Below are 20,369 nucleotides of genomic sequence, written 5' to 3'. Positions count from 1 at the left end.
TTATGGGTGATTTTAAGGAGGAACAAGGTCCTTCTGTAACAAGTGTGCATTTACACAGTTCGTGCATTGTGATCTCCGTAGGTGTGCATTTGCATGATTAGTGTACATTTTGGGTGATTTAGAGGATCAACAATGTCCTCTGGTAAAAAGTGAGGACTAATCATAGTCATCTATCAAGGTTCATCAATGGTTAAGAGTTTTACTTAAAAAAATATATATGGTATCAATTTTATAATTATCGCAAACTTTCAAGTTTGCAATATTGTGTGCAGTGTTACCTCCATATGTGTGCATTTGCACAAGCGGTAGTGTGCATTCTAAGTGATTTAGAAGAGGAACAATATCTTTCTGTAACAAGTGATGACTGATCATAGCCACCCACAAACGTTATCAATGGTTGATGGTTTTATTAGTAAAAAATATGGGGTGAATTTTATAATATTACAAATTTTCAAGTTTGCAATATTTTAGAAATAGACTCTGGCGTTAAAGTATGCATTTGCACAGTTCATGGTATGCATTCTGGGCTACTGGTGTGAATTAGAATGGGTATGTAGGCGTAAAATGAGAGAAAAATTCATACTCGTGTCCGTGTTTAGCCTTATCGTGTTCGTGTCATTATCGTATTAACTCATTAACGAGCCCGTATACACGAATTGGCATGTCTACTCTAACCCTATTTAGATGAGAGAGTAGGTTTTTTGTTGAACTATAAATTGCCCTTTAAGCGTGATTTGGGGGATTTGACATGCTTATTATTAGGCGGATTTCTTTGATTCATTTATGTTTAATCGTATACGTTAATTTATTAGTTTCAATGGCTACAATTTGTCCATAATTTTTATGTGGGATGTGGCTCCCATATGAGCATGATCCTATATATATAATTGCATTAACGGTTATGTTGAATTATTATTAACAACTTATGTTTATTCTATTTTATTTGAATTTATATTTTTTATTAGTTAATATACTAATGCCCTTATAGTTTATTTTACATATAATCAGCTAAGAGTAGACAATTATATTGCCACACTTTTTTTTTTTTATAATCGACTAATACAAATCAGGTGATCAAAACAGTTAACACAATTAGTTATCAATTATCAACTATCATCTTTCAATTAATTGCCAAACACTCAGTTGACCTTCTCTTCAATTTAATATTTTGTAATTTGACATCCCCTAAACCATCCAAAGGGTATAAAAATTAGACAAGCATGCTTAAACCATAACATTATATATGATTTATATATGAAGCTCTTATTAGAGGATTGCGTTTGGTTGAGTGTAGTTTGGGATGAATTGCAATTTAATGAATTTTCAAACTACACTGTTTGGTTGGAGGGAATTGCAATTCTGCATAATTGCTCTTCCATCTAAATGATGAATTGAAATTCATGGAGTACCCCCATGAATTGTAATTCGATGAAGAGGATGGGCAATTGTGTTGGTGTAAAGATAATTTTGCTCCTCCTCTTATACCTTTTGTCTTTTTTTTTTTTTTTTTTAATTTTAAAAAAAATTATTATTATTATTCTTTTTTTAAAAGAATTATTATTATTATTATTATTATTATTATTATTATTATTATTATTATACTTATTATACTTATTATTATTATTGTTTTTGAAGGAATTATTAGTATTATTAGTATACTTATTATTATTATTATTGAAAGAATTATTATTATTATTATTATTATTATTACTATAACATATACTACAATATAAGGGCATTTCAGTCATTTTGTCGCTTCTTACCTTTCAATTGTACTCCTATTCTTGCATACCGAACAGTGTAATTTCAATTTATACTTTATTCATTGAATTGCAATTCCACCTAATTACAATTCTTTTTCTTCCTAATTCCCTCCTCCCAACCAAACGCGTTGCAAACATTTCATTTTTATCTTGAAATTTATGTGCTAATTAATGTGAAGGCTAATACCGTCATTTCCAATTAAACAGTGGCCTGCAATTATTACATTCCAAAGTCCAAATTGAATAGTGTAACTCCTGAAAATTTATTATATACCAATACCACCCACCAACACTAGACAAGACTCTTTATATATCTCTCCAACATAAACTCCTTTGATCCCTCAGCTCAGCTCCTCCCAATCAATCAAGATCCCTCCCTGCCCACAACAAAAAATTAAAATGGGTTTTGTTGTTGAGAAAACAATTGGAAGTGTGTTGGTGTCTTTGGTGATGTTGTGGGTTCCGGCGTCGATGGGAGCAGTGTACAAGGTCGGAGATGCCGCAGGTTGGACCACCATTGGCAATGTCGACTACAAGCTATGGTCTGCTACCAAGACCTTCCAAGTTGGCGATGTTATTGGTATTTATATTTTCAATTCCTTCCCACTCTCTTCTATCTTCTTTTCTTTTTGTATTGCATATCTACTTAAACTTATTACTTCTCTCTTTTTTACTTGGGTTTTGCCAAATTGTAATTTTTAGAATTTGTTATGGTGTAATAATTATTGGTGGTATATAACCATCTTGGTTGACACGAGGTTAGGAGTTTAAAACCTCATCTCGTATAAAAAAGTTAATATGACCAGGAATTTGTCTCTTAATTGGGTCAGTTTGGTGCGATCAAAGATTAGTCTGAGTATAGTATAGGCTGTCTTAGTGGTCGAGTATGGTATAGGCTTAAAGATCTCACTTATAATTAAGGTCTACTCATCAGGATACACCTCATGGTATAACAAAAACAATTATCAGTGATATATTGAGTTCCCTGTTAAAAAGTTTTATAATTCACTTGGATCAAGACAGATAAAGGCCATGTTTGGTAAATGGTTGTTAGTTGATGCTGTTAGCTGATCCAGATAAAGGCCATGTTTGGTAAATGGTTGTTGATAATATTAGCTGATTGTAGAAAAGTGTTTGGTAAATTAGCTGATAGCTTATTGGTATAATTTCCTTTCTCAAAATGCTAATTGAAAAGGTTGCTTTGAGTAGCTTTTTGAAATTTTGTATTTTGGAGTTACAAAAAGCTTATTAACCAAACACTTATATTGATTCTAACCAAGTCAAACAACTAATAATGGTCAAATAAGTCAAAATTAATTGATAAGCTAATTATTTACCAAATAGGGCCAAAATGATATTAAGGAATTAACTTTTTTTTTTACCATCATTATTGTAGCCAAAGACCTTGTGGTCTAGTGCACCCGGTTGCATCCCCACATGAGAGGGGGTGGATTCGAGCTTCAGTAGATGCGATATTGGCTCTTTGAACTTCATTTAGTTGAAAAAGTAGCTATGAACAGAGTCAACAAAAAATGTGTCCACTCTAATTCTCTTAAAAAATGTCTAAATTTGATCTCAATTATGGTGATAGTGTGACCTCTTAATTATCTGTTTATCATCAAAGTGGGAATATTATAATCATTTACACTTCACCTTCCACAATTAAGTAGAATGTAGGGTGGCCCAATTTGTTAATGTCAAATGATGGATTATTGTTTTTGTTTTTGTATATCAATGTTACCTATAAATATGATCAAGAATTTCATCATAATGTCTAGAGTGTTCTATTTTTTGTTAGGGAAAATGGCACTTTTTCTCCCTATGTTATGTGCATATAGCACTTTTCCCCCCTGTGTTATTAAAGTGGCACTTTTCCCTCCTGAAATGTTAAATTGTCATTGTTACCCTTAAAAAAATTATTTCATTTATTTTTCTTCTCCAACAAATTATTATTTATATGTATGCATGATCACGATTCGGTTCGAACCTAACCAAACACTGTAGCAATCATATCGAAATAGTATGGACGGTTCTGGTTACGATTCAGAACCAAAAAATTTAAAATTAAATAATTGTTGAACCGTGAACCGGAACTTAACCACAGTCATATATAGTGAAAATAATCAAACACTTATTTTGATAAATCGGTACGGTTCGGTTCCAATTTCGATTTTAAACCGCCAATCAAAACTTATGTATTTATTTACTACGTATTTATTTTTATAATTTTATTTCTTATTTAAAAATAGTCTAAATGTAACAATTATTTTATTTTATTTTTTCGGTTCTGAATCGTAATCGTAACCGTCTATACTATTTAAGTTCAATTGCTACAGTGTTCGATTAGGTTCGTATCGAACCGTGATCTTCCATACATATTAGTAACAATTGATTGAAGAATAAAAATAAATGAAATAGTTATTTTAAGGACAAAAATGTCAATTTAACATTACAAGGGAGCAAACTACCACTTTTAAAATAACTGAAGGGAGAAAATTGCCACTTTAATAACACAGGGGGGAAAAGTACTATAAGCATATAACATAAAGGAAAAAAGTGTCATTTTCCCTTTTTGTTATATATAAGAGGAGTGAAAATTAGGTGAATGTAATGCCGCACATTTATGTTAGCCAATCAACAAGTTTCTCCTGCCTGCCACTTTAAAGCTTAAGGCACAAATAATTCTCCAAATTCTCTTAATATTTAACTAATAATATTACCAATGACCTTGTGATCAAGTAACATGCGTGAAGTGACTTTCTCAAATAAGGGCAGTATTGACTTATGTAACAATAAAGTCGTAGTACTCAAAAAAAAAAAAAAAAAACTAATAATACCAACATCACTATTTATGTATGGATTTTTTTTTAGATATGAGTCAAATTTTATCAAAATAATTAATAATTATGTTATCAGATTACAAAAGGTTTAAAGTAATCACTTGAACTTACAAAAGTAAAGCAATTAAGCTCATTTGACTCTAGCTTATTCTCCAATATAATTTTTTTATCAACCTATTAAGTTAAACTTATTTATTCTCTTTCATATCACAACGATATTATTGAAGTAAATAACATATCTAATCTATAAAAATTATATAAACCATAGAAAAATTTAGCATAGAATATAATAGAAAATGTGTCGGTATAGTATGTATTGTTGTAGTAATTAATAACTTGTCCATTGTCTTATCTTCTTGTACATTTGCAAGTTCTTTTCAATTTTCCTTTTTTTTTTTTAAAATTCATTATGTATTAATTATTTTATTAAAATTTTCTTTATATAATTTTTTTTTTAAATTCCTATTAAACATTTATACAATTGTGCAATGCACAATATTTGACTAGTAAAATAAAATAAATTAAATGGAGTAGTATCTAACTCCTACTTGACCAAAAATCTTTTCTTTGTGATGTTTATATAAATTTTTGGACAAACATTTTTCTTTTTTCATTTCATGAAGGGTCTCGTGTCTAATTCTACTCACCGCGCGCCTATGATACCACACAAAATTTTCAAGGAGAGTATTTCTTTACGTTGTTTCAAATACATTTCTTTCTCACAAACTCATGATTGAACTGTTTTTATATTTTAAAAAAATTCAAAACCCATTTCTTAAAAGAAAACTCATTACACATTTACATAGCTATACATTTTACTTGCACTTAAGTACATTCTATGAAACTATTACTTGCACTTTTAATACAATTTACATTCAATTATTTACAAAAATACCACTATATTTTTTTAAAGTGTTTCTGATCTGATCATTAGATCTATCCAAATTGACGACTATAATGATTTCCTATCTCTCTCCTGGCACGCATTCTCATTTGATCTATTTCCTATATATATATATATATATATATATATATATATATATATATATATATATAGGGCCGATTTTTTAATTTGCGGGGCCCTGTGCAGTAACTAAGTGAGGCCCTATCAAAGTTTAAATAAACTGCAAATTGAAGAAAAATTAAAAAGAGAAAAATTCAAAAAACTTAATTTTAGGCCAATATAATCACAAATACATATACTAAGTATTAGGCTAGGGGTGGACTAGGTACCCCTCTTGAATCGAGTTAGTGAAGATACCACCCTAAATGGAAAGCTAGTCTTCTTTTTGATAGTAAGAGATAGAAATGCGGCGGCGACTCTCACCGCATACGGCTCGCACAAAGACTCCTACCCACGAGCGCCGGGGATACTAGAAGCGTCCGTCGACTCAAAATTTTGGGGCCCCGTGCGGTTGCACGTCTTGCACGCCCTAAAATCCGGCCCCGTTAATATATATATATATATATATATATATATATATATATATATATATATTGTGTTGATGAAGTGATGTGAGTGAATGGCACGGTGTGATGATTATGAATGCAGAGGCAGCAGCATGAATAATCCAGTGGAGCACCTACCATTTAGTTTCATTGCATGCTGTTACGTTGTTGTCACCACCTACCTTAATCCCCACTATCTAATATTATTAAATGAGCATCATATATATTCATTTTCAAAAAAAAAAAAAAGCATCATATATATTCGATTCCATCTGATCTGGTTAAAACAAGAATGCACATATATACTGCATGCTTGCAGTGTCTGAAGCTGCTGTACTGTATACATGCAATCATATATCATTTCCTTCTTCTACTCAATATGTTGCGCATGCATGCTTGCGTATTACTTCATTATTCATGAGTTTCTACGCATGCATGTTTTCTATATCTCAATTAATTGCTAAATATCTATAAATATATAATACGGAGTAATATTTATGTTATCATATAAAGGTATTTTCTCTCTCACACACACATATGTAGGCCGAGGAGGATTTGCGTGAGAATACCTCTCCTGTAAAAATTATGGACATATTCACACCCTTCATCTTCTTGATAAATTAAAAGTTAGCATCTTACTATTATTAAAAATTTTAAGTTTGTAATAATATGTGCATTGGTATTACATTTTTAGCTGGTACTATTTGTAAAGTTGCGCTATTTCTTTTAAGTACCTCTAACAAAGCATATAGTATAACTTTACAAAACGTATAGTGAAAATAGGATTATATAGGAAAACGTACTCTTGAATTGGTTTATTTATATATTTCTCTATGTTGATAGGACATTATACATTATATATGTATGTGTGTACGTGTTAAACGAGCCTAAGATATTAGAGCTCGAGCTCGGCTCGATTGTTAAACGAGCCGCTCGAGCTCGAGCTAAGCTTTGACCGAGCGGTTCGCGAGCCGCTCGGCTCATTCACACCCTAATCCATTCGATCAATGTGCTATGCTTTCTGTAGAGAATAAATTTTTTTAAAGAAAAAAAAAATGAGTACGTAATTAACATATTTTGTGTGTGCAGTTTTCGAGTACAACCCTCAATTTCACAACGTGATGCAAGTGACACATCCTATGTACCAGACGTGCAATGCATCATCCCCTATTGCCACTCACACCACCGGCAACGATTCCATCACTATCAACACCCACGGCCACCATTTCTTCTTATGTGGTGTCCCAGGCCATTGCCAGTTCGGACAGAAACTGGACATCAACGTGCTACGCGCCGCCGATGTTTCCTCAAGTCCCACACAGTCCCCCACCGCATCTACTACTGCACCTGCGCCTTCTCCTAGCCACGCCGCTGCTCCCTTGCTTTTGCTTGCCAATCGGATCGCTACTTTTCTCGCACTCTTTTCTATGCTACTCTTATACACTAGTAGTACTAATTAAGTTACCAAATTTTGTATTGTATTTTATTTGCTTTTATTTTCATTTGGAATGATCGATGTTCATGTATTTTTGTCACTATAGTTTTTGAAATCCGTGGAGTAAATAAATGCCGTACTTCTCATTTACTTTCAATCCTCACTATTACTATTCAATGAATTTGGTTACGTTAGCATAGTTAAATTGCTAAAATAACATTCGGTAGTCAACAAAAAACTACACTGAAGTAAATTAAGAACTCAAATGAAAAAAATTAATAGGTCGCTTCCACCTAGAGTTAAACTTGATCAATTTAACTAAGGTTGCCCCAACCATAATACATTTAATTTGGAAAAAAAAAAAAAATAGAGTCACCCTCTTTATAAGGGGAGAGCCCGGAGAGATCTCCCCACTTGAGTTGCTTGCCAATGTCCCTATCAAAAGGCAAATTTTTATTTAACTTTTTTATATGATTAATATTCTGAATAATATTTTATATTATTTCATATATGCAATTATTATTATCATTATTATTAGTTTTTTTTTTTTCAATTATCCCAGGCAGTCTTTTTATAGTTGGAGTGTCTCAACAACAATACCGAGCAGCTCAATCAAAGCTCAACTCAAACTCGATTAACTTTGAACTCGAGTCGAAACGAGCCGAGCTTAAATGTTTTAGACTCATGACTCATCAAGCCACTCAATCAAAGCTCGGGTCGAGCTCAATCAACTTCAAACTCGAACCTCAAACCGACTCATTTCATAATCGAGCCGAGCTCAAGCTCAGGCTCATCTCATTTCGTTTACACCTCTATCCAAGTGTGATTGAAGCCATTTTCAGATACTTCTCTACCAAATTCTAGGGTTCAACACTTGTTTTATTTTTAGTTGGATTTCAATGAGAATTTGTTTCTTTAGTTGCTTTCTTTTTGTCCATGCAAAAATCCAAAATAGTCATTGAAAAGGAATACTCATTACTCACAACAAAATATACAGACATCCTTATAATGACATTTTACAAATTCAAACAGTTAATAAACAACACCACCTAACCTGGGATTAACAGAAAACAGAAGGAATGGCAACTCATTTCAACCAAAATTGAGGCAAGGCCAAGCTAGAAAATGCTTTGTTATGATCACTAATTTAGGTGAACATCATCATCAAGTAGGGGCTGTCCAGTATCTGTATCTGAACTTCCCACCATAATTTGTATCTTTCTACCTTGCAAACCTCTGACATCAAATCAAATCAACATTAAAATCAAACACCATAAATCAGTTATTTTAATACTACAATTAATTATAATTATGTTTTCAAGAATAAAAATGAAGTCCAAACATATGAGTCAAGCAAGCAGGCAGCATAGAGACCTTACACTATTGGATTGGAGCTCAACTACTGCTGAATCATCATTATCCTGCATTACCAACTTTGCTATTAACATTCCAACTCAAATCACCACAAAAGCTACTAAACACAGCTCCAAGTGTAATTTACCTCAAGCAGTAGATCTTTTCGTGTAATCATGCCAACAACACGGGAGGCATGCGGAACAACAAATATGTGTCTCAGACCTAGTTGACGAAACAGATTGTATACCTGACCCATCAATAGTAAATATCCGGGTGAAAATCATTTATACATATTCACCACAGCCATGCATCATCAAAGTCAGACAATTTCCAAAATGCTTCCCTTTATATTCCACCCAAACGTTTAAAATAACTTAATCTCTAAGGCAGAAATATTTAACTCCAATTCATCATTTATCCTGTATTATATGATTCAATTTTGCTGTGGGATAACTATGTAAAGATTAAAAAATGAAAACTGAAAAACATAAAATGTTAAGAACAGTAACATTAGTGAGTCCCACCTTAGTTAATGACATGTCTTCAGGCACAATATATGGAGATGGATTCACAAATGGGGAAAGGTCAATGTACATTTCCAGATCATCTTGAGTGAGATGAATATCATTTATACATATTCCTTTACTAGAGACAGGTTTCACAAACTCGCAGAGGTTGTGTCTGCAAAGTGAAAATCCAAAAAAAATTCAGGAAATGCATCAATAAGCACAATTAGCAATGCCAGAATGGTGATCATGCATCACTACCTGATTGGTAAAGAACCGCCTCTTACATCACTGCACAGAGGGCTATGTTGAAAATCAACCTTTGATTGCAGAAGTACCAATAAATGACTGCATTACGAACAAACTTCCATAACTCGTTTAATCAGGTTAGCCAACCACAAATGCTACTGCTAAGATTTCTGTCTCCCTAGATAGCAGATGTTATAAATAGAATGCAAAACCATTCAGTCTTACCTTCGTAATATGAGTCCAATGACAAGTGTCTCTCCACTCCTTGTATGATCAAGGACCTGGAGATCAGTAAGCAATAATGCGATATAAACCGACAATAGCAAAAATCTAGCGTTAAAATGGTGCAAAGTCTACTTACAGGGAAACCATTGTGCTTATTGCTCCTTAAGATGGAAACTATATCTGCAACCTTGACAACACGGGGAAAATAGATAACCTATATGATGCAAGAAAGGTAAATCAGTGAGCTTAAAATAGACAAAATAAATTGCAAAGTAGGAGGAGAAATGAATGTTTTAAACAGTCACAGAATGAACAAATAATCTCTTTTCCATGCAAAACTAAGAAGAGTCTCTTGGAAAAAGGTCTGACCAGTCTGTATATTCTTTTAATCTTTTGAATGAATTTCAAATGGTCTAATGAGTGATGAACCTTAATATTAAAATAGCAGAAAATGAAATAGAACACTTAACAACCACCATCATAATTTAACTTCTAATATCAAGCAGAAATTAAAAAGATGTGATGTCTTATTTAGTCCTAGTGCATCCAGGGCAAGTGCAAGTTGACGAACATCATAGTAATCTTCACCTTTTGATTCCCAGATGTCTCCTTTGCAGTCACATAGCGCATGTGGTATTTTGGCCTTGACTCAAGTAGTGGAATGCCCCTTAATCTTGCATGCTCTTCATACAACCCTTCATTGAAAACATCACCAACAGCCTGCAGATGATAAATGCCAAGTCAATTAGGATTTAGGTACATATAGAAAGTAAACTTTTAAGCCAGGGAAATGCACACCTTTGATATGAGGAGGACAAGCATGATCAGAGGTAGGAAAGTCAAATTATTTGAAATTTCCACCATAATGACGCAGAGAGACACAGTCATCCTCATTGAACCTCCAAGAAAAGATGCTGCACCAAGAAGAGCATACCTGGGAATTTCATTGACAATGGCAAAAATCTCTTAGTAGGTGACGAAAACAAAGATGCAACAACTGGGGTAAAACCATGAGCTTTGCTGAATCTTAACCTCATCTTAGATCAAATAAAAAAAAAATGGATTGCATGAAATCTAACTCATTCAACATTATCTATAAGTAATCGAGTTAATACATATAAATTTTTAAAATTATGTAGCAAATCAAACTGAATCGACCCACCCAAATACATGTACTTCAATTTAACCAGCCCAATATAAACTATAATCAATTTGGGCAGGTTGAAAATCCACCCAACTTTTTCTTCAACCCCATTTTGACCCATCCAAACTGCCCATTTTCCATCATACTTCATATCCCATATATATAACAAAATTTCCTCTCTGAGATGTGGGATGTGTCAAAATATATGGGATGTAAAATTATTTAATATATAATGTACAATTGCACAAATCTAAAGAAAATAATTTTACTTAAATGTTAAAATCTAAAGAATGTATTAATCAATTAGCAGTAAATTGTAAGAAAATTTAGGCCATTACTTTTAAGCATCCATCAAATTGTCTAACATGAAAAGACTAGCTGGGAATTGTCATCTCAATGAAACAAAAATGAAAAACAAAAGAATAGAAAGAGACTCACGTTCCCTCTTCAATGTTAAGCTTCCTATAAAAGCTAACAACAAACATCCCAACAAGACGTCCATAAGTTGATCCTATCATTATGCCAGGAACAAACTGACCAGCTGGAACAGCAGTACCATATGTTACCACTGCTAAGGTGTAAAACATTACCTGAGACACATGATTCTCCAGAAGTCAATATCACAAACAAAATGACAAATATAGGTATTGCATTCAAAAGGAATTTGTTTCTTTTATCATTGCAGGTCATTAAAAAAATCCACTCTAAAAAAATAATTAAGAAACATTAAAATAAGAATGCTGGAAACTAGAAAACTAGAATCAGTTAGGTTGTCATTTACAAAAATGGGACAGCAGGGAAGTCAGGGAAACAATACCAGAAATGTCAGGAGACTTTGAGCACTGAACTCATGAACTGTCTTTGCACTAAATAAATTTCTTATAGCATCATCCTGAAAGTATGTGCCAGGCATAAGATTCCATGAGTTGAAAAAATGCTAACAGTAAGATAGGTATCACAACACAGAAAAAAGGATGGAACTTGCAGCAACCTGGGTGTTGAAGAATATAGTTGCAAGGTCATTGTACTCATTGCTGTTCTGACAATGAAACTGCAAATGCATATAAACATAAGCAAGAGAAATGATGCCATTGTAATGTAATAGAGGGAAACAATATACAGTACAACATAGACTCAACCACCATGAACACGTGTCCACACCTCCAATAAAATGAAGAAAAAAGACAAGATTGACTTCAAAGTAAAAGATGTTAACCATAGAATTGAGATGCATTCTAAGATCTAAATTAAAAAATATTAAAATAGAGGCAAGCAATCTACAATACAAGATAGACTCAACCACCATGAACACGTGTCCACACCTCCAATAAAATGAAGAAAAGAGGCAAGATTGACTTCAAAGTAAAAGATGTTAACCATATAGAATTGAGATGCATTCTAAGATCTAAATTAAAAAATATTAAAATAATTAAAAATAACACAGGATCCTACATTTACGTAATTTCCATACATTCCTGGTGCACGTGGACATTCGATGCTTGAGTTGACATCAGGATCAGGGCAGGGAGTGCATCTTCTAAACAATGGTAACCCAAATGAAATAACTGAAGTTATCACTGAGATAACACAGGCTTCAATAATCTGTAATGTAATATATTCTTTTTTTAAATAAAGTAAATAAGCCATATTTTGAGCCAAAGAACCTCTGACACAATAATAAGCATGAACACTGAAGGCAAAATTGTGATCTTCACTTACTTTGACACGAATTCCTTTTCTGTGCAAATAATTTCGACGCCAGTGGGAAATAAAAAGAGTAAGTTGATTAAAGAGGGCTCCTGGAACAATTAAAACTAAGCTATATCAAGCTGCAAGTACATCTTTATTTTTTCCAACCTTTACACATGCATCCAACAATAACACTTACATACCAAGAAGGCCTCCAATAACACCAATAACCGCCATTGGCAATAATTCCTCAAAGGAGTAGTCCTCTTGACCTCTAAAGGAAATGTCATTCACCATAAGCTTATAATGGATATTAGTTTAGAACAATAAAACCAAGTTCAAATCCTAACCCTGAAATGTCCCATATAATGAAGCCTCCAGAGCCGAAATGGCCACATTTTCCACTCTTGCACCATCCCATTGCCGTACGAACAACAACAGCTACAATGGCAGAGGTAAAGAAGACACGCCACATGAGTTGACTCCTCCACCTTCATTAAATGATGGGTTAAACAAGTGATTAGGTAACATTTAAACTTGAAGATGATCCATTAGGTTTAAGGCCCTAGTGCACAACTGCACAACACACAACTGGATCCAAGCATTGTTCATTAACCATCGAATACTCACTTGCAGAAGCATGAGTACAGCAAACCAGAAATTAACCACATGATCTACATAATACATCATTCTTCCATCAGATCATTTGGCTTCTACCACTCTACATATGATTCTACAGGTCATTTTTAAACTTTTTCTTTCGTTCTTTTTACAAGTTACATCTCATAGCAAGATAAGTCTTAAACACTCTATGAATAAAAGAATGATGCATATAATGCATGACATATAAGAATATAAGATTACCAAGACGTAACTTCTTCCAGGGCAAATAATACGCCACCAACTGGAGCTCTAAAAGCTGCAGCAACTCCTGCTGCACATCCACAGGTTACCTTGTAAAAGCATTCACCAAATAAAGGAATCAGTACAAATCAGAAGCTATCTTAAGAAAAGTTGAAACATCAATCTTTTGCTTGTTTTGTCTAGATACGTTTCGAAACAATATTAAGGCATAAAGGTTCTGAAAACCTTCTAAAAACTCAAGCAGAAGACATCATTTTTTTAAGAAAATACAGATATAAACGTAGGCCAAAGCAATCAAACTGTAATACTTGGTTAGTACGAAATTTAGAGGTCATTGATTAGTGACAGCTAATGAAATAGACATTTGAGTAGAGGTTATAATAACTGCAGGAGAAAATGTACGTGTGGATAATCCATGTTGTATGTTTGGCATTGCCTTTAGCCACTAATCGTGTTTTAAACCTAACAACAAAATCAACAAGGTTTGTTTTTACCACATCATGTATAAATGTATTTACTACTACTTGCTTTCTTACCAAAAAGAAATCAAGTCACATGTTCCATTATCTTTAAGAGCTTTAAATTCCTCTTTCATAGCATGCTTCCAGCCAACATGAGACAAGACTTGGTGTACAATTTTTTGGCACAAAAATGGAACCAAGATGAGCAATGAAGGCACAAAAACAAAACACAATGATAAATGATCATTGGTTGAGAACTTGAAATGCCAATTTGGCCCCTACGTTGTGATGTGGCAATTTTGCCCCATCTTTTTTCCTATCAAATTCACATTATGTTTTCAACGTGTTGGTCAATACATTCATTTCGTTATCTACTTTAAATAAACTGTTCAATTTGCCAATTTTAACCCAACCCAATCACATTAGCCATCGACCCACCAAGTATTTAAAATAAAAATAAGAAAACAAAATCTCACCCATGCACAGAGCAAAAGCTGAGATTTTGCTCCAGCACATGAACAAAATGCAGGTTGGAATTTGATTTCAAAAGGCCAACTTCGTGAGTCTCATCTATTATATATAGTATTATAGTGCATGAATGTACTGTAGCACACAATGACATAAAATGGTCTTCTTCCTTTCACAGTTTCACAAGTTACCATAGCACTTCATTTATTTTACTAACTAGGAAAATTTTGCATTTAGAACTTTAGTTTCCAGACAGCCAACTAAACTCTGACAGTATTACATTTCACAACATACCTATTGGCAGGTAATTTAGAAGGGAAATAATTTGAGATAATACAACAAGTCAACAACAACAAAAAAAAAAGAACCTAACACAAATAAGATCCAGTCAGATTTGCATAGGAAAGTTTCCCATAGAATTATGCATCAACAAACAAGTGATCCAACAAACATTGTCAGATTTTCTAGACATACAAAAATTAAAATTATTTTTCACTTAACCACTTCAACCCCTCAACACAAAGGGAGGAAATATTTGTTAGAAAGGAAGGGGGAGCACACTCAAACTGTAATACACCCTTGTAGCTTGGTGTTTTTACTCAAAAGAAAATATTCCCAAAACAATCTCCATAATTTTTTTTTAGTTTGATAGTCAATCCCTGTCTTTGCCAAAAGATATAGAAAACAGAATTTGTTAGATGGGAAGGAAACATTTGTTATAAATGGAAAGGAGAGCTTGCTCAAACTACTGTAATACACCCTTGTAGCTTGCTGTTTTTAAATTTTACTCAAAAAGAATAACTGAATAAGAAAATATTCCAAAAACAATGCTCCATAATTCTTTTTCTAAATTTGATAGTACAATCCCTGTCCTTGCCAAAAGACAGAAAACTGAACTTGTTAGATCGATTTAGAAGTAGAAATAGGTTAGCACCTATTATACAGTAAAAGCAAGGAAAATTGCAATGCTGAACTTCACAATGTGAAATAATAGCGTAGGGACATTTGCAAGAGTCAGAAACATCAGAGGGGAAAATAAGAGAATGCTAACCCACACATAATATCTAATACTTACAAGATCCCGACGATCCCGTTCATTGTTTAATACTTGTAGCCACCGCAAACTCAAATGATATTTTGTTGAGCCACCCTGAGGTTTTTCACATTTAAAAACCAATTGAGTTTTGAGCTCAAAAGTGGAAGAAACACTGATTAAAAAGTTCAAGAAAAAAAAATGACGTGTTTCTCTTCCTTAGTGAATAGTGTAGACAGCAGTCTCAAATTTGGCATGAAGAATAGATCCAATAACTATAATGGAGCGATATTATAGAATTAATCTGAAGATATATTTAAAGTCCATTGAAATTACTTCAACTCATAGATATTAGATTAGACTTATTACCAGAAGTACTCCATATTACTTACTTGTCCAAGCAAAGAAGCAATACAGGCACCAATGTGTACAAGAGGACCTTCTTTGCCAAGGGCAAGTCCACTTCCCACTGAACCTATGCTTCCAAAAATCTAGAAGAGAGAACAAGCAAAATGAAGCTTTTCATTATAATAACACTAGAAAATACAAATTAACTCTAAAACATGCTACCATACCTTCCCAATTAAGGTTCTAAAGAGGAGGATACCATGTGTGTCAATTCCTACAAAAATAAACCAGAATCAGCTCATTCTTCCAGTGTCCCCATCAAACAGAGGTAAGAGCACCAAACTGCCATAGCCTACCATTTAAGTAACCCTTAATTTCAGGAATCCCAGATCCTGCTGCGGCTGGAGCAAAATGTGTGATAATATATACTGAAGAAAAAACTAGAGCCAAGTTGATCAATGTATACACTAGAAATCCAACGAAGTAGGAATTCTGAATTATTTGAAAAGTCAATGAGTATTTCCATCCTGCAAAGTTTTCAACAGACATGTTGATGAAAACAGCCACAAGTCCAGTACCTGAAACAAAATAAAGGGCATAAATAGCTAGTCAATCAATGAAGCAGAATACAAAATCCAAAGCCATCAGCATATATCTGGTTCCTCACAGCAATACTTAACAGTTGAAAATTATCATACCATACAAATTACAGAGTAACTCATTTGGAGAAAAAAAACTACATAATGTGAAGGAATGCTGTAATGGGATGCATCTAAAGAACCACATACACACACATAATCAAAAGTAAGAAGTGAGGATCTGAATGAACGCTTGATTTTTAAGTTCTATTCTGTAACTAGATAGTTTAAATAGTATCATATTTAGATGTTAATAAAGAAGAGTAGGCATGGAAAGATACCAGTCTAAACACAAACCAATTTTTAGAAGATAATAAATCATTTTCCAAAAAAATATAAATAAAAGAATAAAAGACAAATGGCAACCTGATTAAACTATACAGCTAAGTTTTATTCTTTTCAGAATTATACTCTAGTTCTCTTACTACTAAGAGAAGAACATCATTAAATTTCAATTTATTACAGAGCATAAAGATCTAGTCCTCTTACTTCACTCTAGTTCTCTTCCATTTACAAGTATGCACCCCTTATCAAGGTATTCGCAACTAGATTATACATCAAGTCATCAACCCAGAAGACGAGATTGTTCTTAAATACAAATGGAGATTTTGATAGTTGAAAAATTGTTTGGTCTTTGAAACTTACTCCTTTCTCTAAACTACAGTCTGCCTGCTGATTTATGCCATGTTTCAAATGGATGATGTTAAAAAACTATAATATTGTGGAGATTTCCCATTTCAAAACATGCAAACTAAAGTCACAGGGTAACTTGAAGAGTCATGGTCTTACAATTATCACATGTTGCAGAAAGAAGAGTTGTCAATCCATGAATCAAGATTCAATCACATATATATATATATATATATATATATATATATATATATATCCATCCCTCATGGCATATGATACATAGACTATTTTAATCTTTCCAATCAAGTTATCTTGCAATGTATTATCTATATAGCCTCATATCTTCTTTCTTTCTTTCTCTCATATTATTCTGCTTCTAGCTTAACACATGCAGCTTTTACCTGACTGGCAAGTGGTGGCTAATAGGCAATAGCATGCTTAAGTGTTACATTTCCAGAGCTTAAGGCTAAAGGAGTTACAAGTAAGTGAAGTAACCATTCTATAGGATGGGCAACCACACTGACAAGCAGCAGAAGTAAAAGAAACAAATTTTCCTAAATTGTTCTGATATCAGGGCCAGGGAAAAAGAATTTAAAATCATAGATAGAAACTCACCAATTCCAATTAATAAGGAAAAGAACCACTTCATCACAATCAAATACCCTACATAAAGCTTCTCTTTCTTAGCCTGTACATCCAAAAGAATATTAAAAATAAATAAATAAATAAGCAAACAAACAGAAGAACCACAATGCAACAATTTCACCACAAATTATATGTAAAGCATCCCTCATTTTACTAAATTGGGAGGAACACAACAATTAAGATAGTAGTAAAATAAGAACTGAGACCTGTTCTCGTCGATAGGCATAATTTTCGATGACTTCATAGTCGAGACTCTCTACAGAGCTGCCTTGGATCTTCTTCGAGGTTCCCACCTCATCGTCATCCCCATCCTCCTCCGCGGATGGCAGCCGCGACCATGCCACATTCACCGTCTCAATACCATTCTGTAAATGATTCGATAACATCTTTCTCACACTCCCAGATCCCTCGGCCACTACCCTCCACTTCTATGTATATAGTAATTAGCCCTAAATTAATTTAGAAAAAAATCAACTAAATTTCAGGAAAAAGTCGAAATGCATATGCAATTTGCGGCCGAAACTTGAATAATTTGGGATCAAAGTCGATGTTCTATGCAAATATTCAAATGGTTTTGTGATAAAAAATTTCTTCGACGGGCGCTTCTTATGAGTTCGCTCTTGGTGCAGTCGTGTTTATTACGACTACAGCGCAAACAAAATAGGAATTGGAATGGAATGTCCTTCTTTTCTTTTGGCATTTCACAATTTGATTGAGAATTTGGATTAACCAAATTTTTGTACTACAGATACAGATTACAGAGTAATTAGTAATTAGGGTGGGGAGGAGATCTAGTGTACAATCGTTATACCCTACACCACGGTGCACATAGCAATGTGCACCGTGAGACTAAACGGCGCCGTTTCACTAAGTGATGGGACGGACGCCATTTAGTCCATCCAATCAACATTATTTTTTTTTAATTAAAATATATAAGCGATGAAGAGTCTTCCTTAATAAGACTCTCGACTCTCTCGCGACTATACTTCCATTGAACTTCATCAACAACACTCTCAAGCAAGCAAAACATTAACGATTCACACCAGAACTCAAGAACATCAGAACAAATACGCATTGATCAACAACAAATACACATCTTCATCGACTATCAAGAACACACGGAACTAAAAGGTAAATATTTAAAAAAACATTGTTGATCAACGACATTGTGCAAAAAAAAAAGGCTAAAGTGTCATCCCGCACCATGAACTATATCCGATTTTTCATGCCGCACCCTGATCTTTTAGAACATACATTTCAATCCGTTAACCATTAATTTTTGTTCGTCTAGCATTTTTAGCAGGTTTGATACAGGCTACAGGTAATAATATTTGACTTTTTTTTTTGCCTAGCACCTTGACCATTCTCCACATCATTGTCAACACGAGGAATAATAGTTGCCACTTGGCACGAAGTTGACCGCCATGGGGAGGCGGCAATGGCCGTGAAACGTTGTCATTTCATTCTGGCTGTGGGATTAGTGGTGTGAATTCGGTTTCGTCGGAGAAGATGCCAACTTTTTTCGGTTTGGGTTTGGATTTCTCTTCTGCGAAGACGTTTCGATGATGTAGGCATTCTTCTCGGATGGTGTGATTCCAAAGGATTTTATATCTGATGAAGAAGAAAAGGAAAGTGAGATAACCAAAGTGTCATGCAGGGTTCTGTTGGTGAGCACGCTGATACGATATCGTCGAAATACAGGCTTGTATTGGAGTTAATTATCAGCCTATTGCCAGCAGAAAAGGGAACGGTTTCCTGCAGCTGCTTTCTGCTAAATTAAAGATCCTGAAAGCCGCCAGCGTACTCAGAGCTTCAAATTCGTCGAAAATAATGGAGGTTGCGAGTCAGGTGGCTCTCTGGGTAGACGATGCTAGTGTGGGTGATTTGTTGATCCCCTCCGTTTCGTCGACAAGCGAACAGTGTATGTGATAAGTCTTGGTATCCAAATGTTCTTTTTGAGCAAGAACAAACTCGGTCTTCGTACTTCGAGTGTACGCAACTCCAATACTTAAACAAGATAATGAAAGAAAATTAAGAAACTAATGATAATTCTGCATGTTTTCTTTTGCTGTGTACAGTGTATTTAAAGGCACTGATGTTCCTATTGGAAGAGAGCAAAAATTAAAGAACATATATTTTAAATTAAATATTGCAACTAGAGGAAATCTGCTCAGGACCATTTAGATATCTCTTCCATGCATGCATAGCTGTAGATAAGGTTATATTGTTTGCTCTAGGGAATCTGTCAAAAGATTGGTATCTTCCATTTATCCATAAACAAATGAATCGCCTTGTTTGTCTCTGCGATTGCAGCTTGACCGAAGAGGTGGTAAGTTATTACTTACTGTGTGTGGTGCAGACTCCGTATCAGTATGATGTTGATATAGTGATGATTATGCTTGAGGAGTTCTTGTTGCAGGGGAAGAGTCCCGGCTTCGACAATCCACCCAGGAGGAGCAAAGGGGATTTCGCGTTCACCACCACCATGCCGAAGGAAAATTCAAAGTAAATGGTCCAAATGGGTGGCTTAGATGTCCATTCTGTGCTGGAAAGAAGCTAAGAAACAAGATTACAAGTACAAGGATGGAGGCAATATTTTGGTCACTGGTCAACAGAAGGTCCACGT

At 34.0% G+C, this 20,369-nt stretch overlaps 2 protein-coding genes across 5 annotated transcripts; one reads left to right on the top strand and one right to left on the bottom strand.

Moving 5' to 3' along the window:
• The first annotated feature begins 2,080 nt into the window (after positions 1-2,080).
• LOC116020490 (mavicyanin-like) lies at positions 2,081-7,644 on the top strand. The gene is made up of 2 exons (XM_031260966.1): positions 2,081-2,343; positions 7,142-7,644. The coding sequence occupies exons 1-2, from the start codon at positions 2,163-2,165 to the stop codon at positions 7,510-7,512; spliced, it is 552 nt and encodes a 183-aa protein (XP_031116826.1). The 5' UTR covers positions 2,081-2,162; the 3' UTR covers positions 7,513-7,644.
• A 795-nt stretch (positions 7,645-8,439) lies between these two features.
• On the bottom strand, positions 8,440-18,403 carry LOC115997899 (chloride channel protein CLC-d-like). Of its 4 annotated transcripts, none has more exons than XM_031237321.1 (23): positions 17,950-18,402; positions 17,714-17,786; positions 16,187-16,408; positions 16,058-16,104; positions 15,875-15,973; positions 15,525-15,599; positions 13,521-13,609; positions 13,007-13,147; positions 12,860-12,930; positions 12,687-12,781; positions 12,420-12,569; positions 11,959-12,018; positions 11,785-11,859; positions 11,406-11,557; positions 10,622-10,757; positions 10,412-10,543; positions 9,960-10,037; positions 9,824-9,879; positions 9,611-9,697; positions 9,368-9,524; positions 8,989-9,090; positions 8,862-8,908; positions 8,440-8,723 (listed from the first exon to the last, which is right to left on the bottom strand). In XM_031237321.1, exons 1-23 carry the CDS (start codon positions 18,127-18,129, stop codon positions 8,630-8,632), a joined length of 2,418 nt encoding a protein of 805 aa, XP_031093181.1. In that variant the 5' UTR covers positions 18,130-18,402; the 3' UTR covers positions 8,440-8,629. The 4 variants fall into 4 exon arrangements, 3 of the variants coding, with proteins under 3 accessions (XP_031093181.1, XP_031093196.1, XP_031093188.1); XM_031237336.1 differs by having other exon boundaries at positions 8,867-8,908; XM_031237328.1 differs by having other exon boundaries at positions 12,687-12,766; positions 17,950-18,401.
• Between the last annotated feature and the right edge of the window lie 1,966 nt (positions 18,404-20,369).

The sequence above is a fragment of the Ipomoea triloba genome, chromosome 1 (assembly GCF_003576645.1).
Source record: "Ipomoea triloba cultivar NCNSP0323 chromosome 1, ASM357664v1".
Taxonomy (NCBI): domain Eukaryota; kingdom Viridiplantae; phylum Streptophyta; class Magnoliopsida; order Solanales; family Convolvulaceae; genus Ipomoea; species Ipomoea triloba.
The sequence above is the reverse complement of the archived record's forward strand: the minus strand, read 5'-3'. Positions and strand labels throughout refer to the sequence as shown.